This window comes from Dasypus novemcinctus, chromosome 6 (genome assembly GCF_030445035.2).
Source record: "Dasypus novemcinctus isolate mDasNov1 chromosome 6, mDasNov1.1.hap2, whole genome shotgun sequence".
In the NCBI taxonomy this organism is placed as follows: domain Eukaryota; kingdom Metazoa; phylum Chordata; class Mammalia; order Cingulata; family Dasypodidae; genus Dasypus; species Dasypus novemcinctus.
In genome coordinates, this window is record NC_080678.1 from 12,488,149 (window position 1) to 12,509,610 (window position 21,462).

Consider the following 21,462-nt stretch of genomic DNA (forward strand, 5'->3'; position numbering starts at 1 on the left):
TTAACAAGGAAGCCTTTGAAAGACTTTGATGGAATTCCCTAGGTCAAATCATGGCCCAGCAGGGGCGCTATTTAGCTAGCGATAGCTGGACCAAACAAAAAGAACACACTAATAATATCTAAACAAAATGATTTGGAAATTGTTAGAATGATTTTAATTATTTGTACTATATCTCTTGATTTGATATTATTATATATACACATTTATGTATAATAAACATGAAATCTATACATTTTAGGTTTTGAAAATAAAATATATTAATTTTTATTTCTATATGAACTTATATTCCATATCAGTCATTAAATATTTTTTAACATCACCGGGCCTGTCGAAGAGTAGAGTAGGAATTATCAGCCCTGTTTTACTTTTATTTTTCCCCCATCTTTTATTATGCAAAATTTCGAAAATACTGAAAAGTTGAAAAAAACAGTCCAGTGGATACTCACATGCCCATTACATAGATTCAACAATTGCTCATCTTTTGCCTTCTTGCCCATTCTCCATTTGTGTGTTTTTCTGAGCCATCTGAATGTGAGTTGCAGACATAATGGCCCTTTACTCCTTAACATACAGACTGGATTTCCTAAAAATCAAGAGATTTTCTCACTTAACCATAATACCATCATTGCACCTAAGAAAATTCACAACAATCTCCTTTTACCTTCTAATGCAATCCTTACTCCAATTTTCCCAAATATCTCATTTTAAAAATGTCTTTTCAAAGTAGAAGCCAATCAAGTTTGTTACATTTCTATAATCTCTCTTTTTTTTTTAAAGGTCTCAGAACAACTTTTTTTTTTTTTAATTTCTCTCCCCTCCCCTGGCCCCTCCCCCACCCCTGTTGTCTGTTCTCTGTGTCCATTTGCTGTGTTCACTTGTATTCTTGTCAGTGGCACTGGAAATCTGTGTCTCTTTTTGTTGCATCAATCTTGCTGTGTCAGCTTTCTGTGTGTGCGGCGCCACTCCTGGGCAGGCTGAGCTTTTTTGCGCTGGGCAGCTCTCCTTAGGGGACACACTCCTTGTGTGTAGGGCTTCCCTACGCAGGGGACACCCCTGTGTGGCATGGCACTCTTTGCGTGCATCAGCAGTGTGCATGGGCCAGCTCATCACACGGGTCAGGAGGCCCTGGGTTTGAACCCTGGACCTCCCATGTGGTAGGCAGACGCTCTATCCATTGAGCCAAATTCACTTCCCTCTATAATCTCTTTTGATCAGAATGATCCTGCCACCTTTTTTCCCCCATCATGACACTGATTTTTTGGACCAATTATGCCAGTTATCACACAGAATGTCCCATATTCTAGATTTGTCTGATCATTTTTTTTTGTGGTATAGTTTAACTTGTTCCTGTGTACTTGAAGTTAGGTTTAAAGACTTGATTTGAGTCAAATCAAAAAGGTTGGTAAGAATCCTTCATAGGAACTGTTGAACACTTCATACTTGAATCATATCAGTCTGCATCCCTGCTAACAATGTCAAGTCTTAGCACTTAGTTAAAAGGGAGCTCTGCACTGGAAACAGACATTTTTGAGACAAGCAAGGACAATGGAATATGGACAAAGTATTATTTTTAATAGAAATTATTACTATTATATACATTAAGGAATTATTAATTTCATTAAGGATGATAACGGCATTGTGATTGTGTAAGAAACTTTCCTTGTTTTTAGATACACATGTAGAAGTATTTAAGGGTGGTTGAAATGATGAGACATTGAGGAAATGCTTTCAAAGAAGATAGCAATATTTTTATAAGGAAAAAGGGATAGATTAAGCAAGAGTGGCAAATAGTTGTTTATCCTTGAAACTGGAGAAGGGAAAGAGAGGGGTTCTTTATACTATTCTACTTTTGAATATATTTTTAAGGGTTTTTTTAAAAGAGGTACCAGGATCGAACCTAGGACCTCATACATGGGAAGCAGGTGCTCAACCACTTGAGCTACACCTTCTCTCCTGTGTGTGTGTGTGTGTGTGTGTGTGTATATATAATTTTTTAAAAAGATTTATTTATTTCCCCCCTCCCCCCACTGTCTGCTCTCTCTGTCCGTTTGCTGTGTGTTCTTCTTGTATTCTCATTAGGTGGCTCCAGGAACCAAACCTGGGACCTTCCTGAGTGGGAGAGAGGCAATCATTCTCCTGAGCCACCTCAGTTCCCTGATCTGCTGCATCTCTTATTCTCTCTTCTGTGTTTCTTTTTGTTGCATCATCTTGCTGTGCCAGCTCTCCATGTAGGCCAGCACTCTGCCTGGGCCAGCTTGTCACATGGGCCTGCATGCCTTCACCAGGAGGCCCTGGGCATTGAACCCTGGACCTCCCATACGGTAGATGGGAGCCCAATTGCTTGAGCCACATCTGCTTCCCTCCCCTGTGTATATTTTTAAACTTTCATATTGAAAAAGGAAAAAGGAACAGATGACTGTTGATTTGGAGATGCTGAAGTCAAACACAGCTGAACCCTGCATACATTTTGCTCATGGTACTATATTCAAAACCCCAAGTCCCTCAGAACACTGATTATGACCTTGTGTCTTGTTCAAATTATTTTCTTGCTCTCACAACATTCTAAGCAAATGCCAACGCTGCCAGTTTTGTAAAACAAAACAGTATTTTCACATCTTTTTAAGGGTGAAAATGCCTTTTGACAATCTTAACTTTTTAAAGCTCTCATACATGTGTTTATCCCAGTAAGGGGATACAAATAATTTTCTACAACTGCCAAAAGAAGGTGTTTGAAGGGACAGCTATTTCTAAAAGGTAGGCATTGTTCTTTTCCTTTGCTCAGGGTTCCAGTCCTGTGGCCAGTAGTCAGCCATCCTGGCCCCAGGAGATGAGTTTGCATTTAAATGCAGCTGGCAAAATCCCATTGTGGTCTTGGAGGAAAATCTAACGAATGACAGAAATGAAACTCACTGAACGGCTTTCCGGGTCCTTCCAGACTCCTCAGACAGCCTGTGGACAACTCTCTTCAGGTGGGTGGCCTCAGAATCTTAGTGCATTTTACCTGAGAAGAGGTAAAAATCTGGTTAGACCAGCTGCAAAGCAATAATTGCTTCTGTGGTGCTTTAGTTTGCGAAGAGATTTTCACCTTTCTCATTCAGTTCACTTATCCACCCTGCAAGGGGAGCATCTTGAATTATGAGGGGCTGAGAGACTTCTAAAGGTCACACAGCTAATACAGGGCAGACTTGGTCCTGAAGCGTTCTGACTTCCAGTCATTTGACCTGCCTCTATTTTATGCTCAATTTTTGCACAATGGAGTCAACAGGCTAGGAAGGAAACTATCAGGAGGGCTCACAATCCAGGGGCAGTTTAAAGAAATCAGATTGTTTCATCACTGAATTCTTCAGGGACAAGTCTATCTATTGGGCAACTTCGTTTATCTGGGCCCGCTTTTCTATAGTTCCTTTTTAAATCCAACATTCAAGCAACAAGTATTTACTGACAAATCTTAATGCCAGGTCCTGTGCCCACACTGAGAATACTGAGAAGCATCAGTGGCTGTCCCACCCTGAGGGACACGAGGTTCACACCTTTGACAGAGTCAGACACACTATGACTCTGTATAACGTGCTGAGGGCTACATCAAGGCATGGTCAAGGCACTGGGCAGAGTTTGAGGTTCGAGTTGCAAAGGGGAGAACAGGATCCTTCCAGGGTAATTTGGGAAAGTCTTGCTAGAAGTGATATTTGAGCTGGGCCCTAAACAGAGGAGGATTGTGACAGACAAGAAGATGGAGACCTCTTGAAGGGAAAGGAATCAAGTTGCATAAAATTCATCTCAACTTCCCATCTGATGTGTGCCAGGGTTTTCATTTTTCCCAGGTTATTGTTCTTTCTAGAGGAAATCCCCAAATTCCTCCCATATACCCACCCACTCCCACCCCTCTGAAACTGTCTGTAAGGTCTTTTGCATTATCCACAGTTTAAAACAGCTAACCATATCTGTTTCTAATCAGTCAAGACATGCAGGACCTAATGGTCTCCAGCTCTGTGGAACAGGACCCACAAGACGGTTGGCCACGGCAAATGACCCAAGCAAGTATATAAATGCTTTGGAATCAAACCACACTCCCACTTGTGTGTGGATTGGACTACAACAGGTCTACATCAACTAATCCTTAACACAACCTAAGGCTTTCCCAGTAGGAAGGGCACAGTACTAAAGAAAAACAGCAAGGAGGATGTACAAAACTTCAGAAGCAAGTATCCAAAAGATCAAGGATTCCAAAAATCCATTTTGTAGTACTCTGATAAGCAATTTCGCTTTAGAGAAGTATCATATCAACAATTGTTCCAGTTTTGAAACACTTTCAATCTCTGAAGGCATTTCTTTGGTGCTCCTGGGAATTTAATAAATGGATTCCCAACTAAGAAAAGTTGAATTGGCTCCAGATTTGTTAGGAAAAAAAAATCAGTGTCAATGCAAAACAAAATGGAAGTATGTGATTTTTCATCTGGATATGAGATAAAGGTTGAATGCTAGGCAGTTAGCAGCTCACTGACTTGGTTATCAACAAGGTTGACCTTATACTGGTCACAAATCTAAAAACTAGAAGTGTGTGGGTAGAAAAACTCAAAATCAGGAAATGTTTCTGGAATCCTCTCTAGCATGGGATGCATGAAATAATTCATGTAGTCAATGACCCATCATTTCTGAAGTTTTAAAATTATACAAACACTTATTGAAGAAAAATTAGAAAATGGTAATAAGTAAAATATATAAAAAGATATTACCCAAATTACCATGTCTCAGGGACAATGCTAACACTGGGGAATCTCTTTTGATTCCAGTCTGCTTTCTATGAAGAGTGATCATATATATATTTTTTCATATAATACTTTGTACTATTTGAAAACCTGTCTCCATTTCATATCTAGAAATCACCTTTTGGTGTCAAGAGATATACTTCTATCTCAACATGCTTAGAGGCTGCAAGATTCTTCTTTTGTGGATGCACCAAAATTTAAACACTCCATTATCATCAGTTATTTCCAGTTTGTTTTTTTTTTTTGCTATTACATATATACCGCCATGAGCTTCCATGTCGTTCAATCTTTGAACAATTAGAAGGCTACTTCTAATTACTACATCCTGGACCATGTGTAACAACTGACATTCAGGGGACATCTCCCTGTCAATGTTCCAAGACCACACTGCTAGTAGGGGCACCCCTCTCCCTAATCTCCGTGGATCAGAATAACCCCAGGGTAACCCAGTTTGGATGCACTGTGTGTACTGACTCTTCTGCCTTATTTGGGACATCACAAAAACTATAAAATTTGGAAAACAGCTAGGCTAAACACCAGAACTTTCCCCAAATCTGCCTGTCATAAAATTGAAAAGTAAACATTTTCTATTATTTATTAGCACTACACTCGCAGAACCACTTGCCTTTAGGCTTCTTGTCTGGCAGAATTAAGGATTGCTGTGGGAAAAGATGAAACAAAACCTTTTAAAGGATGAAGATCTTTTAGTAACTGGAATAAAACCTATAGTCAAGGCAAACCAGATCCAGAACACCGTTAATAACCATACTTATTTCCACTGTATTTTTATTTTACATTCCCCCAGACTTTTTTAACTCCTTAAAGGATTTACAAGACAGTAAATTTAAATTTATTAAAGCAATTATTGTCACTGTTCCAGTGATTTTCTGGAATTTACATATATATATATCCTTAGGGTCTGAGTATTTGGAGATGAGATTTCCCTTTCTGGGTTTTGATCAGTCGCCAGAAAAGTTACTTACAAGATGTAATTAAGCATTTCCAGACTTCAGAGTAAGTTAAAAGAACCCAGTCCTTTCCCCCCAAATAGTTGGAAGACATGTGGAGTAGACTTAAAATGTTACAATCCACCTATTACAATCCTACTGAAAACATATCACCTTGGATTTTGGGAGAGATACCTATCACTCAACCGGAGAGGCTCCCAAGAATGCAGGATACACTTACTAGCCAGCAAGTCCTCATTCTAGGGTAATTTCATAATTTCTAAGATATGCTAAGAACACTAAGTTCTACCAGATCTCAATTGTAGGTGAAATGGTTAGGTTCTTATGAGAAAAGTGTCTTCTGAGGAACTTTCTCAGATTAAATTTTATACTTGATACTCAACACATTCTCCTCAAAATCAACAGCAATATTAAATAAATTGCATTCTTGGATTTCCACCGAGACCAGCCTGATAAAACAATTTGTATGGAAATGAATTTTAATGCCCTTGGAAAAATTGTATTTACTAAGAACTGCCAGAATGAAGATGCTGAGGCAAGACCCGGTCGCGTGCTCAAACAGACATTAGAACAATAGTACCATGATTAAATAAGTTTTTATTGTCACATTTAACTGCTTTGTCAGATATACATTGTAGATTTTGGTATGGCATAAAAATAAAAATATTTTCCTGAATGTCAAAATCTGAACGGAAGAGATGGCAATGGCACTTCTTAAAAAACTAAATTCACACTGGTGCTGAAGCCACTAGGTAGCTGGTAAAAACTGGAACACATTTGCAGAAAAAAGTGGTCTGCGACATTTAAAATCAAATGGCAGTGGTATAAGGCCAACAAAAACAGGAAAGTAGTTAAAGTACAGACCACATAGAGTAGATATCTGAAGAGTGGCAGTTTGAGCATTTCATTTTTCAGTCTACATTGTATTATCTAATTTAGTATAGGAACTGGAGCTCAGTGAGTAAAATTCTCTCCTCTAAAATAAAACTACTTTTTTTGGAACTCAGATTTTAAGCCTCTCAAACAATCTTAATTCTTATAGGTTTTAATGAGTCCAAAGGAAAGGCAGTTAACTCGCCAAAGCATTAACGTCCTGGGCTAACCTCATCATAAACAGTAGGACTTGCCATTTCCAAGCATGAACATCTTTAGATTGCCATGGTTTCACACAGTCTGGGCAAAACTAAAAAATAAGCAGTAATTAAATTAAAATATAAGTGCATTCCAACAGTGTCTCTATACCTTCCACAATTATCTCCCAATGGCAACTTTAAAAAAAGTATTGTTATTTAGATTTAAAACAAATCTTTATTCATCAAGATTCCCAAACAATTTATTAAATGTCTTTCCTCCACAAATAAAACTAACACTAGGATTTGTCAGATCTAAATGAGTTATATCTTATGTCTCAACTCAGCTAAATCCACTGTCTGGTATTCAACAACTCTGTTACCCACCACTGCATGTCCTTCATTTTAGACTCCAGAACAGAGACCATAAATGTGGCTAGTGCAACACAGTAGTCACTGTAATCCACCAAAAGAAAAATACTTAATTTATGACATACTTATTTGGATGATTACTTACTGGTAATTAGTATTTCTACATTTTTTAAAAAGGCAACCATTTTAAGTGACAATACATATCAGGCTAGTAGAAAAAAGTTGAAACAAAGCCCTCTCTTTCAATCTCACAAAGTCATGCAGACAAGAGAAGGTATATTCAATTTGTTCCAATCAGGCTTCTTGGAATTATCAAAATTTCTTTTCTGGCAAAGATGAATTTGGCTCATCATAGAAAGAAGGTTCTTTGAAGGCTGCTGCTAAACTCGCTTCCCTTTGAAAAAGCAAATTTCAAGGCATGATAGTGCAAGAGGTAAGTTTTTGATTTATAGAACATTTATAGACTAATTGTGCTTAGTCTCTAATTTCAAATTTATTTTAAAGAACAGAAACTATGTTGATAAGTTTCACTTTGCCTAAATTTACCAGTACATCCATGGATCGCACCAGAATTAGTACAATTTGATTATCTTATTGATTCTGTTGTAAAGCCTGCACACTGCATCAGAAGGGAGGACAGTGGATGCAAGGCTCCTACAAGTTCTGTGCACAAGGACTCTCCTCTTGGGAGTCACAGTATCTGAGAAAGCAGTTTTCCCCCAGATTAAGTCCTCAAAAAAACCTCTCTCAATAAGCAATTTGGAAAAACAGTGCTAAGTGGAGAGTTTCTTTTGTTCAGTTAAATCTGGGAGGTCTGAGCGTTCTGGGAGTCTCCATCAGGATGTGTTGTGGGTCGCGAATCCCTCGACTGTGAGTATTCACTACTACAGGGCTCTGTAGGGTCAATCAGATTTTCATAATCGCTGTCATCTGATTCATCAACACTGTCTCCAGCTGCTCTTTGGGAAGGAGGAAGGTCTGCCCCACTTGTAGGATACTTCAGTCCGGCACTGGTGGAAGCATAATTGGAAGAGCCCACGGCTTGAGGTCGAGGCATAAAGACATTACTTTCCATGCGAGAATGGCTTAAAGTACTTTCTTGATTGTTTGGGTTAAAATCTGAATAAGGGGGAGGAGGGTCAGAGGCTTCTTCATCTCCAAGTGGACTTCTGCCTTCTGCTGTGAACCCAGAATAGGGCATCCGAGGACTGAACACAGGCTCCAAAATTTCAGACGGCATCTGTCTGCTTAACATTGTCTGCTGCATTCCTGGGGGAAATAGGAAGAACACTGTAATGCTTTCTATATTTTCCCAGTCTTTCATCTGGAGGCTTTCAACAGTCAACCTAAATTCTTCCGGAAAATAGCATATTGCTTTATATTGCCACAGTACTTTCTAATTTACAACATTTTTAAAATATACATTAATTCATTTAAACCTCACAACAACCTTTGGAAGTTTTTTTATCATCATTATTAGTAGCAGTAATAGATACAGTAATCAGAGTTCAGAAAGTTTAAGCAACTAACTAAGTGAATACCTAGAAGGTGGGGACCTGGTACACAAAACGCAGATTTTTAACTCCAAATTCTGGGTTATTTCCTCACATCTGTTGCTTACTCTGCACAAAGACTGTGGGGATAGAAGAATGACACTGAGCAGTCCTCACCAGCCTTTGCATTCATGCGACTGTCAGTTTTTCCTAAAAAGGCCTCACATCAAAAAAAACTACTGCTTTACCGCTACCTACCACAATACAGACAACTCTTTCCCTTTAAAAGTTCAAGTTTACCAGGTACTAGGCCACAGCTGTATTACATTTTATGAATGCTTTGAGACGCCCCACACATTCTAACCATCTGGTTATCCTTTTAGAGAGCTTTAAGAAAACTTTCCCTTTCCCAGATCATAAAAATAATAAACATTCATACAAAATTAGAAAAGAAAAAAGAAAGTAAAGCAATTCTATCACTCAGATAACACTGTGAGAATGGCAGTGGACATGGAGTTAAAAGACCTAAATTTTACTTGTCAGCTCCCCCCACATTCTAGTTGTGTCAGTAAAGTCACAAGTCACTAATCATTTCTGAGCTTGTTCTTTTTTTTTTTAAGGGGTACTGGGGATTGAAACTGGGACCTTGTATATGGGAAGCAGGTGCTTAACCACTGAACTATTCCCACTCCTATTGTTTTTTAATTCTACCTTGTGTGTGCATGCATGGGTACACATGTGTGTTTGTGTGTCTATGTATTTTTAAAAGAACTGAGGTCATGCTCCTTATGCAGTTTTATATCCTAGTTTTTTTTCACTTGAAATTATATCTTGGAAATTATCCCACATCATTAAAAATTCATTTTAGTGGCTATACAATACTCTATCATAATTTATAGATGTACCATAGAGATGTACCGTAATTTATACAACTATTCTAACAGACTGTTTTCAAGGTTTTAGAATTATTATTGCTAGAAAAATATAACAATAAAACTCAATGAGATATCGTTTACCTGGACATATAAATTACCCATTTCAATGTGTTTACATGTATATATTCTGACTAAATTAGAAAGCTTAGTCATATCCTTCTCTCTTTTAGACCTGACATTATTTGCAATGCATTTTATAAAGTCCACTTACAAATGTTAAACTTGATGGCACTCTAGCAAATACGACTGTTAACACACAGGAATTATTAGACTCTTGGGCTTAATTCTCATGCAACCAGCTGCTTCCTTAGCTTAATGGTATCTATCCATTCATAGTTACCAAAAGATAGACATTTAAAGCCTTTATCATGATCCTGACAATGAATGAAATATAAAGTTAAAAGAATCTTAAGGAACTTCTTTATGTGGCTATAATGAACAAAGGACACAATCCCTACATCTTGAGGATGCCAGGATTATTACAAAACTTCTCACTATAAGTAGATCATATTGGTCAATATATATAAGTAGATCATATTGGTCAATATATGCAAAAATCCTATACCAATCACTTCTCAGGATTTATTCTAATCTGTTTTAGCTTTTCTAGTTTTCTTCTTCTTTTTCTTCTAGTTTGAGGGAGTGGAGAATGCTATAAAAACAATACTACTCTGGAAAAGTTCAAAAACAAGAGAATGTCCTTCCTCAACCAACTTGGGGCTTGATGAATCTTGAAGGATTCATATAAATTATTATATGATTTTTAAAACATTTCTCTTTGACTAAATGGTAAAATTAAAAGGAACTTACTTCTTTCCTGTTCCTTTTCATTTTTCCTTTGAGTGATTTGTCTTTTTAATTTGTTCACATCTGCCTGACAAGATTCAACAACTCGTTCACTCTTTTCTACATCTGCACACACTGCCTGAAGAAATAAAATGACAAGAAAAGTTAGCTTCAAATCTAAGCACAAGGCATTCCATAAAGACAGCATTGATTAAAATTGTAGAAAAAGCCCAGATGGTGTGTTGAGTTAAAAAGCAGACATGTAAGGTAGAACAAAACCTTGGAGGTCAAGAGATCAGTACTGTTATTAAGTATTGACTTGCTTTCAATTTTCAAAAAATGAGCCTGCTATGTAGCCTATAAGTCCTTGAAAAATAAGGGCAAAATGGGAAAGACTTAATCTCTTCCCTTGATTAATCATTTTTATTGAAATGGAAAGGCAATTTTTGATACTAGTCTAGTACATAAAGGAAGAACATAAGACAAACAAGAATACTTCACCTTTTATTTATAACAGTCAAACAGCAGGTAACAAAACTAGATTTAACAGAAAATATTTATAATTAAGGGAAAGTTAGAAAGGAAAATAAGTTTCAAAGTCGAGATTAAAAGATAACTATTTGAAATATTATCTGTGTAATTTAACCCACTGAAATGCAGGCAATCTTGTAATGTTGGTGTTTTCAGAGAGATCTTAATCAGCAATTAAAAGTAATAACAGTCACTTGGAAGTCCCTCAGACAGTCTGAAAAGGGCACAGTCATGAATTCAGGACAAAAAGCTGTTTTTCACTGCACGTTCCTTCCATAGCAGAAATACCAGAAACCGTCGGAAAGTGGGCTGGTTACCAGTAAGCCTGTATAAAGTTCCCAATACTGCTAGGTGTACCATGACCCTAATTTGGAACACTAACATAGGAAATTACCCATTTTATGCTTTCTCCTTCTGCCCCAGGCTGAAGTCAGTCTGCTCTCCTCTTTTTCAGTAGCTTCCTTCATTCTCCTGTCTATGCCTTGGAGCCTTCTTCCTCAAACCTGGGCTTTCTCCAGGCCTTGGAGAGTTTCCTCATCTATACCACTTTCCTTCCTGTCCTCAAAGAAGGGCCACAGGCTCTTTTGTTCTTAGGGTTTTTGAGCAAATTACTCCTAAGCAACACAAGAGGGAAGACAGAAACAAAGAGGGAAAGTATCCCTAGCAGCTAGCCCAGTTTCTGGCTCACAGGTGATGTTTCTGTAAATTTTTGCTGCATGAATGACTAGGAATGAACAGACTCCACTGTGATCCTCCCCCATGGTGGAGGCAGCTGGGGGCAAAGTAAGCAAAAGAGAACATAGAACAGAGCTGCGACAAGGTATGGGTGCCTCTTACTTTATCTTTACTTTGACTATAACTGATCGAGACACTTGGGTTTCTAGCAACCTTTCTGTAAACTCAGAGTACATTTCCCTACAAAACACTGCTATAAATGGGGTCAACAAGTATTTAAGTAGTGAGATTAATACACTATTTCAAGCACTTAATAAGTGAGAGAGGCTTCCATAGGTTGGCATGGGTAACTATTTATTCTACAGGCCTGATATTATTCTGGGGAAGAACCATCTGACTTATGGACCACATTTCATGCATCAGTTAGGGAATTTTAAAAAATTAAAGTAGAATTAAAAGCTTTTGGGCAATATGAATAAAATGAAAACTAGTTACCTGCACTTTCTCCTGAAGTGCATTATAAACCTGATAAATCGCCCTGATGTCTTTCATTACTCCATCCTTGTCAAAAAAGTCAGTACTAGAAGACAGGAGAAAAAAAGATGTCACACAGTTATTAACACTGCCATGAACTTGAAAGTCATTTTTCCTGTCACTTCTACCTAAATCTAATACTTAAATGCTGGGATTCCAAGGTGACAAGGTCTAAGCAATAATGCCCACGCTACTAGCACAGAAGTGAAATAGAATAGAAGCACAGAAGAGAAAGAGAAAAGAATGCATATTACTAAGACAATTAAATAAATAATTAAAAGGGTATGTGTTTTTCAGTGATAACATTTAGCTCTTAGAACCTCAGAAATACTCTAGATATGTTCTATCCAAACTTCTGTAGCAATTGCAAACAAATTTGTAGCACATGATAAGAGGTAAATACCACTAAAAATAAACTAGCTTTTACCACTTCACACACACTAGGATGGCTATAATCAAAAAGTCAGAAAACCAGTGTTGGCAAAAATATGGATAAATGGGAAGACTCATACACTGCTGGTGGCCAGATGCAAAATGGCATAGCCACTTTGGGGAAAAGCCAGGCAGTTCCTCAAAAATTTAACTATGAGCCAGCAATTCCATTCCCACGTACGTACTCAAGAGAAATGAAAACACAGGTTCACACAGAAACCTATACATGAATGTTTATTACTACATTATTCATAATAACCAAAAGGTAGAAATCCAAATGTCTGTCAATGGACAAACAAAATAAATAAGCAAAAATGGACGTTGTTTTGGATAAACAAAACGTGGCTTATCCATACAAATAGTATATTATTTGGCCATAAAAAGGCATGAGATACTGATACATACTACAACATGGAAACATTATGCTAAGTGAAGAACCACATATGATATGATTCCATTCATAACGAAAATCTAGACTAAGGAAATCTATAGAAACAGAAAGTATATTAATGATTGCTGGGTAGTAGCAGGAGGGTACAGGATTTTTTTTTTTTAAACAATCAATTTTACTCATACAAATTAATAAAGCATACAATTAATCCATAGAGTAAAATCCATGGTATTTGGATGCATCACTTCAATTATTATTAGAGCATTTTCATTATCAGGGTTTCTTTATGAGGTGATGAAAATGTTCTAAAATGGACTGTGGTGATGGTTGCACATATCTAACAACCATTGAATTATAAACTTTAAATGGGTGAATTGTATGGTATGTGAATCATATCTCAATAAAGATATTATAAAAAGGAAAGCAAGCTAGCTTTTCAGTAAGAATAACACTTTGATGTATGTTGGTGGTGGTCTAGAGAATTATCTTACTGCATTCTTCAACTTCAATCATATCACACTCAATTTCACATTTCTCCATAAACCTTTTAATATTGTTAACAAAAGAAACTGTTGATAAAAAGAAAAAAACTCTCATTTTACCTTTCAACTTACCCATGTTCTTTAATAACTTTGGCATAACTCTGAGAAGTATTTGGCACTGAAGACACTTTGTACTCCTGCTGGCTAGTATTGCCTAGATTGGGAATAGCAAGTGATATCCTTTGATTATACCTATGGGGGAAATACAGAGGGAGATCATGTTAAGGGTACTGCTCAAATCCATGAGGGAGGTCTTGGCAATAACAGTCTTAGCTCTGACACTGGTGAACTAACAGAAGGTGTGTGGATCACCTACTTTTATAGACAATCCAACAATGCATGAGTTTCTGAGCAATTTTTTTTTCCCCTTAAAGTAGAATCTCCTTGAGGACAGGGTCATGTCTTATACATTTTTGTGTTCCCACAGCAACCAACCTGGTGCTGAGCATGTTGTAAGTGTTCAAAATATACCAAATGATTAATCAATTAATGAAATTTTGCAAATGGCTACTTGACAATATTTATTTTCATTGGTGTTGATTTGATTTATTCTACTACAAATGAATTTCCAAGAGGGAAACTTTACAGATGGTATAATTACATGATCTTTTTGTTTTTGTTTGCAATATAAAACCTTCATAAGCCAATAGGTGGATCAATATCACAATTTTGTCTTTAAAATCTATGCTTTAAAATTGCAATCAGACATCTGTAGCAATAAAACTATATTTCCACCTAATGGATTAGAGAAACAAATGATTTCTAGCTCATTATTGCTATGTGAATTTGTGTATAATAAACATATTTTTGCCAATGCTTTTTGGTTCAAAAGCAATTTTAATTTTCACAGCTAAGTGACAAAGAAAATACCCTCTCTAACAACGAAGAGAACTACTTAAAGAGATGTCTAAATTTTTCTTTAAGGATGCTATAAAATGCACAATAATGCTCATTTTCAGCATCATGAATCTCGATTACTTGAACCAACATTTTCCTGTTCATGTGAGGCTCATGAGAAAGCTTTCTTTTACCTTCGATTTGGTCTGAAGAGAACATATTCTAAAGCATGAGTAGAATTGTTGGCAGTAGAGATGAAACTGAACAGGAGGAAGACAAGGTCAGGCACGCCAAGGATCCGGGTAAGCTGCTTATGGATGACCTGCTCTCTGTATGACATCTGCTGCTGTGTGTTTCGCCGAAATCTGTACCACCCAATAACTTTCTGCAACAAAAACAGAAGGAATGAATAAACATATTAAAACTTGCATGAAATATTACCAGTTTAGCTTTGAATGTATCCACACAAACACTGTATACATATGCTCCTAACGGCTTTATTTCCAAAAGCCAAAAACTGAAAACCACCTCATTGCTCATCAACAGGTAAATGGATAAACAAATTGTGGTATATCCTATACAGCAATAAAAAGAAACGAACTGCTGATATAAGAAACATGGATGAATCCTGAAAAAAATTATGCTGAGTGAGAGAAGAAAGACCAAAGAAAGAAAGAAAGAAAAAAGGATATTCTGTAGGATTCCATTTATATATAATTCTAGAAAATGAAAACTAATCTACACTGACACAAAACACTATTGTCAGTGGCTGACAAAGACAGGGGTGCTGAGGGGTGGGAGGAAATGGCTAGAAGAGGGTATGAGGAAACCTTTGTGGGTGATGAATATGCTCATTATCTTAAGATGGCAATGGTTTCATGGGTGTATACATGTGTAAAAAATTATCAAAGTGTGAATACGCTAAACAAGGCATACCTTGGAGATAATGCACGTTTGGTTCCAGACCGCTGCAATGAAGCAAATACCGCAATAAAGCGAGTCACACGAATTTTTTGGATCCCAGTTCATACAAAAGTTATGTTTATTATTATGTAGTTAAATGATCTATTATGTATACAATAACACTGTGTCTTAAAAAAAAGTGCATACCTTAACTAAAAAATATTTTATTGCTAAAATATGCTAACCATCATCTGAGCCTTCAGCAAGTAGTAATCTTTTCACTGGTGGAGGGTCTTGCCTTGGTGCTGATAGCTACTGACCACTCACGGTGGTAGTTGCTGAAGGCTGGTGGAGCTGTGGCAATTTCTTAAAATAAGACAGCAATGAAGTTTGCTACATCGATGGACTCTTCCTTTCATGAAATATTTCTCTGTAACATGTGATGCTCGTTGGTAGCATTTTACCCACAGTATAACTTCTTTCAAAACTGCAGTCAATCCTCTCAAACTGTGCTGCAGTTTATCAACTAAATTTATATTATATTCTAAACACTTTGTTGCCATTTCAAAAATGTTCGCAGCAATAGATTCCATCTGAAATAACCACTTTCATTGTTCACCAGTAGCAGCAACTCCTCATCCATTAAAGTTTTATTATAAAATTATGGCAATTCAGTCACATCTTTAGTCTCTAATTCTAATTCTCTTGCTATTTCTACCATACCTGCAGTTACTTCCTCCACTAAAGTCTTGAACCCCTCAAAGTTTTCAATAGGGGTTGGAATCAACTTCTTTCAAATTCCTGTGAATGTTGATATTTTGATCTCCTCCCATGAACCATGAATGTTCTTAATGGCATCTACAATTCTACAATGGTGAATATTTTCCAGAAGTTTTTTTTTTTTTTTTCCTGAGTAGGAAAGAGGGATTGAACCTAGAGACCTTGTATGTGGGAAGCAGGTATTCAACCACTGAGCTACACCTGTTCCTGAGAAGATTTTCAATTTACTTTGCCCAGATCCATCAGACAATCAATATCTAAGGCAGCTATAGACTTACAAAATGCCTTTTTTAAATAATAAGACTTGAAAGTCGAAATGACTACTTGATCCAGGGGCCACGGAATGGCTATTTTGTTAGCAGACACGAACACAACATTCCTTGTACATCTCCATCAGAGCTCTTGGGTGACCAAGTGCATTGTCAATGAGTAGTAGTATTTTTCAAGGAATCTTTTTTTCTGAGCAGTAGTTGAGTAGGTCTCAACCGTGAGCTTAAACAAGCTTCCATACTGCCTTTGTTGTTCCATTTATGGAGCACATAGGCAGAATAGTTTAAGCTTAATTCTGAAGGGTCTCAGAATTTCCAGAACGGCAAATGATCATTGGCTTTCACTTAATGTCATTAACTCACTGGGCCCTAACAAGATTGTCAGCCAGTCCTTTGAAGCTTTTAAGGCAGGCACTGACTTCTCTCTAGCTATGAAAATCCTAGATGGAATCATCTTCCAATAAAAGGCTGTCTTTTCTACACTGAAAATCTGTTGTTTAGTATAGTAGCCACTGTCATCAATTACCTTAGCTAGATATTCTGGATAATTTACTGCAGCTTCTACATCAGCCCTTGCTCCTTCACCTTGTAGTTTTATCTTATAGAGGCAACTTCCTTCCTTAAACCTCATGAATCAACCTCTACTAGCTTCAAACTCTTCTTCTGCAGCTTTCTCACCTTTCTCAGCCTTCAAAGAATTGAAGAGACTATAGCCCTTGCTCTGGATTAGGCTTTGGCTTAAGGGAATGTTGTGGCTGGGTTGATCTTCTATTCAGACTACTGAAACTTTCTCCATATCAGCAATAAGATTGTTTTGCTTTCTTATCATTTGTGTGTTTACTGGAGTAGCATTTTTCATTTCCTTCAAAAACTTTTCCTTTGCATTCACAACTTGACTGTTTGGCAAAAGAGGCCTGTCTCGACTTTCAACATGCCTTCCTCACTAAGCTTAGTAATTTCTAGCTCTTGACTTAAAGTGAGAGATATGCAACTTTTCCTTTCACTTGAACAGTTAAAGGCCATTGTAGGGTTATTAACTGGCCTAATTTCAATATTGTTGTGTCTCAGAGAATAGGAAGGCCCAAGGAAAGGGAGAGAGACAGAAACGGCCAGTTGGTAGAGCAGACATACCCCACATTACTGATTGTTTGCCTTCAAAAATGGGCATGGTTCATAGCACCCCGAACAATTAAAATAGAAATATCAAAGATCATAGATCAACAAAATACAACAGAAGACAAAAATAAAAAAGTAACAGAAAATAGAAAACAAAACAAAAACCCAAATGATCCAGATCACCATCACAGACAGAATGATGAGAGTTTGAAACACTATTGAGAATTACCAAAAGGTAAGGCAGACACATGAACAGTTGCTACAAACTTTCAATTTGTTAAAAAAAAAAAAAAGGCAGTATCTGTGAAGTGCAATAAAAGGAGATATGCCTGTACATGCAGTTTATTGTATCTGAATTTAAAATAAAGTTCATCTTTGTCTATTCTAACTCTAGCGTAACAAACCTGGCTAAGTGAATTAAACTGATAATGCTCCCTGGAAGAAAATTTCTCAAAATGTGATTTGCTGACTCTCTACATAAGAGTAAACTGGAAGCTCGATAAAATGCAGATTTCTAGGCTCGACCCAAACCTGCAGAATCAGAACTCCTAAGGGTAAGGATCTGCATTTAAAATAAGCTCCTTGGATTTCTCTTGTATATAAATGAGGTTTGAAACTTTCAAAACTTTGGGTATAGAGACAGCTTATTAATTTAATTCTTTGTTAGAAGAACAATTTTCATATTATAGCTTCTTTCTCCGGAACAAACTTTTCAAGTAAGAATCCTATTTTAAGGCACAACATTGTGATTACGCTAGGGGTCATTGATAGTACGCTTTGGATGGGTTGTATGGTGTGTGAATATATCTCAATAAAACTGCCAAAAAAAAAAAAGTAGTAAAGTTAGATTACAAAATCAGGTGGGATTTATTCCAGGAATGCAAGTGTGGCTCAACATAAGAAAAACAATTAATGTAATACAGCATATTAATAGAATGAAGGAAATATACCACATGATCATCTCAGTTGACAAAGAAAGGGCATTTTACAAAATCTAGGACTCTTTCTTGATTAAAAAAAAACCAAACACTCAGAAAATTAGTAATAGAAAGAAATTTCTTCAACATGATAAAGGGCATGTATGAAAAACTCACAGTCAGTATCATAGCCATTGGTGAAAGGTTGATAGCTTTCCCTCTACGATCAGGAATAAGACAAGGATGCCCACTGTTGTGACCGTTATTCAACATTGTATCAGAAGTTCTAGCCAGAGCAATTAGTCAAGAAAAAAGAAATAAAAGGCACCCACAGCTACCGGAGGTTCTGAGAGCAGGGAGTGGGAGAAAGAAGTGTAATACCAGAGCATTTTTGGGCCTTGTCCTGAATGACATTGCAACGACAGATACAGACCATTATAAATTTTGCCATAACCTACAGAATTGTGTGGAAGAGAGAGTAAACTACAATGTAAACTTTAATCCATGCTTAGTGGCAATGCTCCAAAATGTGTTCATCAATTGCAACGAATGTACCTCACTAATGAAGGATGTTGTTAATGTGGTCAAGTATGTGAGGTGTAGAGAGTGGGGAATGTGGGAATCCCCTGTATTTTTTATGTGACATATGTATAGTTTAAGTATCTTAAAAGACAAAAAAAAAGGCATCCAAATTGGATAGGAAGACGTAAACATTTCCCTATTTGCATTTGACATGATCCTATATGGAGAAAACCCTCAAAAATCCACAATGAAGCTACTAGAGCTAATAAATGAAGTCACCAAAGGGGCATCAAAAACCAGTGGTGTTTCTATATACTAGTAAATCAATCTGAAAATTTTTTTAAAATTCCATTTACAATATCAACTAAAAGAATCAAATACCTAGGAATAAATTTAACCAATGATGTAAGGGACTTGTACAATTTTTAATTTCTGAAAGAAATTAAAAGACCAAAATAAATGGAAGGGCATTTCGTGTTTATGGATTGGAAGATTAAATAGTGTTAAGATGCCAATTCTACAAAAGCAATTTACCGACTGAGTATAATTTCAATTAAAATCCCAGTAATTTTTTTTGCAGAAATGGAAAAACCAATCATCAAACTCATATGGAAGGGTAAGGGTCCCCATGTAGCAAAATCATCTTGAAAAGAAAAGCAAAGTTGGAGGATTCATACTTCCCTATTTTAAGACTTACTACAAAGCTACAGTAACCAAAACAGCGTGATACTGACATAAGGACAGACATACAGACCAATAAACTCAAACAGTGAATCCAAAAATAAACCCTCATATCTATGGCCATTTGCATTTTAAAAATATTTATTTCAAAATAATTTCAAACTTAAAGGACAATGGCAAAAATAGTCAGTGGATTTCTGACAAGGGTGCCAAGTCCACTCAATGGGGAAAGAAGAGTTCAGAAAAACTGGATATTCACATGCAAAAGAATGAACCTGGACTCCTGTAACCTACATCATATATGAAAATTAAGTAAAAAAGGATAAAAGACCTAAATATCAGAACTAAAGCTATAGCTATCCTAGAAGAAAACAAAGGGAACATTTTCAGGGTCTTGTATTAGGCAATGGTTTTTAGAGTACACTGAAAACATGAGGAACAAAAGAAAAAACAGATAAATGGGACTTCATCAAAATTAAAACCTTAGGGGAAGTGGACGTGGCTGGAGCAACTGGGCTCCCGTCTACTATATAGGAGGTCCAGGGTTTGATGCCCAGGGCCTCCTGGTGAAGGCAAGCTGATCCGTGTGGTAAGCTGGCCTGCGCAGAGTGCTGGCCTGCGTCGAGTACTGCCCTGCGCGGGAGTGCTGACCCATACGGAGAGCTGGTGCAGCAAGATGACGCAACAAAAAGAGACACAAAGGAGAGATAAGAAGAGACACAGCAGACTAGGGAGCTGAGGTGGTGCAAGAGATTGATCACCTCTCTCCCACTCCGGAAGATCCTGGGATCGGTTCCTGGAGCCGTCTAATGAGAATACAAGCAGACACAGAAGAACATACAAGGAATGGACACAGAGAGCAGACAATGGAGGGAGGGAAGAGAAATAAATACAACAAAACAAAAAAAACCTTTGAGCATCAAAGGATATTATCAAGACAGTGATAAGGCAATTTATAGAAAAGGATGTTTGGAAACCATATATCTGATAAGGGCTTAATACAGAATACATAAAGAACTCCTAAATTCAACAACACAAACAACCATATTTTGAAAATGAGCAGGGAGGGAACAGATGTGACTCAAATGGTGGGGAACCTGTCTCCCACATGGGAAAGTCCCAGGTTCGGTTCCTGGTGCCTCCTGAAAAAACAAAAAACACAAACAAGCAAAACAAATGAAAAAACCAATCATGGAAGCCAATGTGGCTCAGTGGTTGAGTGTTGGTTTCCCACACACGAGGTCCCAGGTTCAATGCCCAGCCAATTAAAAGGACCTGAATAGATGTTTCTTCAAATAAGATATACAAATGGCCAAAAGGCACATGAAAAGATACTCAACATCACTAGTCACTAGGGAAATATAAGTCAAAACCACGAGATACCATTTCACATCCACTGGAATGGCTATTAAAAAAGCAGACAATAACAAGTGTTGATAAGGATGTTGAGAAATAGGAACCCTTGTACATTGTTGGTATGAATGTAAAACAATGCAGTCACTGTGCGAAACAGTTTAACGGTGCCCCATAAAGTTAAGTATAGAATTACCATATGACACAGCAATCCCACTTTTAAGTAGATACCAAAAAGAATTGAAAGGAGGGACTAGGACAGATATTTGCATACTGATGTTCATAGTAGCATTATTCACAATTGCCAAAGGAGGAATTAAGCCAAATGTCCATCAATGAAGAATGAATAAACAAATGTGGTATATACATACAATGGAAAATTATTTAGCCATAAAAAGGAATGAAGTTCTGATACATGCTACAACACAGATGAACCCTGAAGACATCATGTTAAGTGAAATAAGCCAGACATAAAGGGCAGATACTGAATAATCTCATTTATATGAAATAATTAGAATATAAAATTCATAGGGTAAGAAATTAGAATACAGATTACCAGGTGTGGGGGTGGGGGTGGGAGTTAACACTT

General features: G+C 37.1%; 1 protein-coding gene across 2 annotated transcripts in view; it reads right to left on the reverse strand.

Moving 5' to 3' along the window:
* Window positions 1-447: 447 nt before the first annotated feature.
* The window catches only part of ABRAXAS2 (abraxas 2, BRISC complex subunit), a 36,660-nt gene continuing 15,645 nt past the window's right edge, over window positions 448-21,462 (reverse strand). The window contains exons 5-10 of one of the 2 annotated variants that reach the window (XR_011648978.1): window positions 14,527-14,717; window positions 13,568-13,687; window positions 12,092-12,176; window positions 10,415-10,529; window positions 2,911-3,001; window positions 448-583 (exon numbers count right to left, since the gene is read on the reverse strand). Coding sequence is in view for 1 of the 2 variants with exons in the window: in XM_004446658.2 (XP_004446715.1) it covers window positions 7,976-8,445; window positions 10,415-10,529; window positions 12,092-12,176; window positions 13,568-13,687; window positions 14,527-14,717 (981 nt within the window). In the remaining variant the exon portion in view is untranslated. Of the gene's footprint in view, window positions 584-2,910; window positions 3,002-6,311; window positions 8,446-10,414; window positions 10,530-12,091; window positions 12,177-13,567; window positions 13,688-14,526; window positions 14,718-21,462 lie in introns of those variants that run through there. The other variant, XM_004446658.2, reaches the window with a different exon arrangement.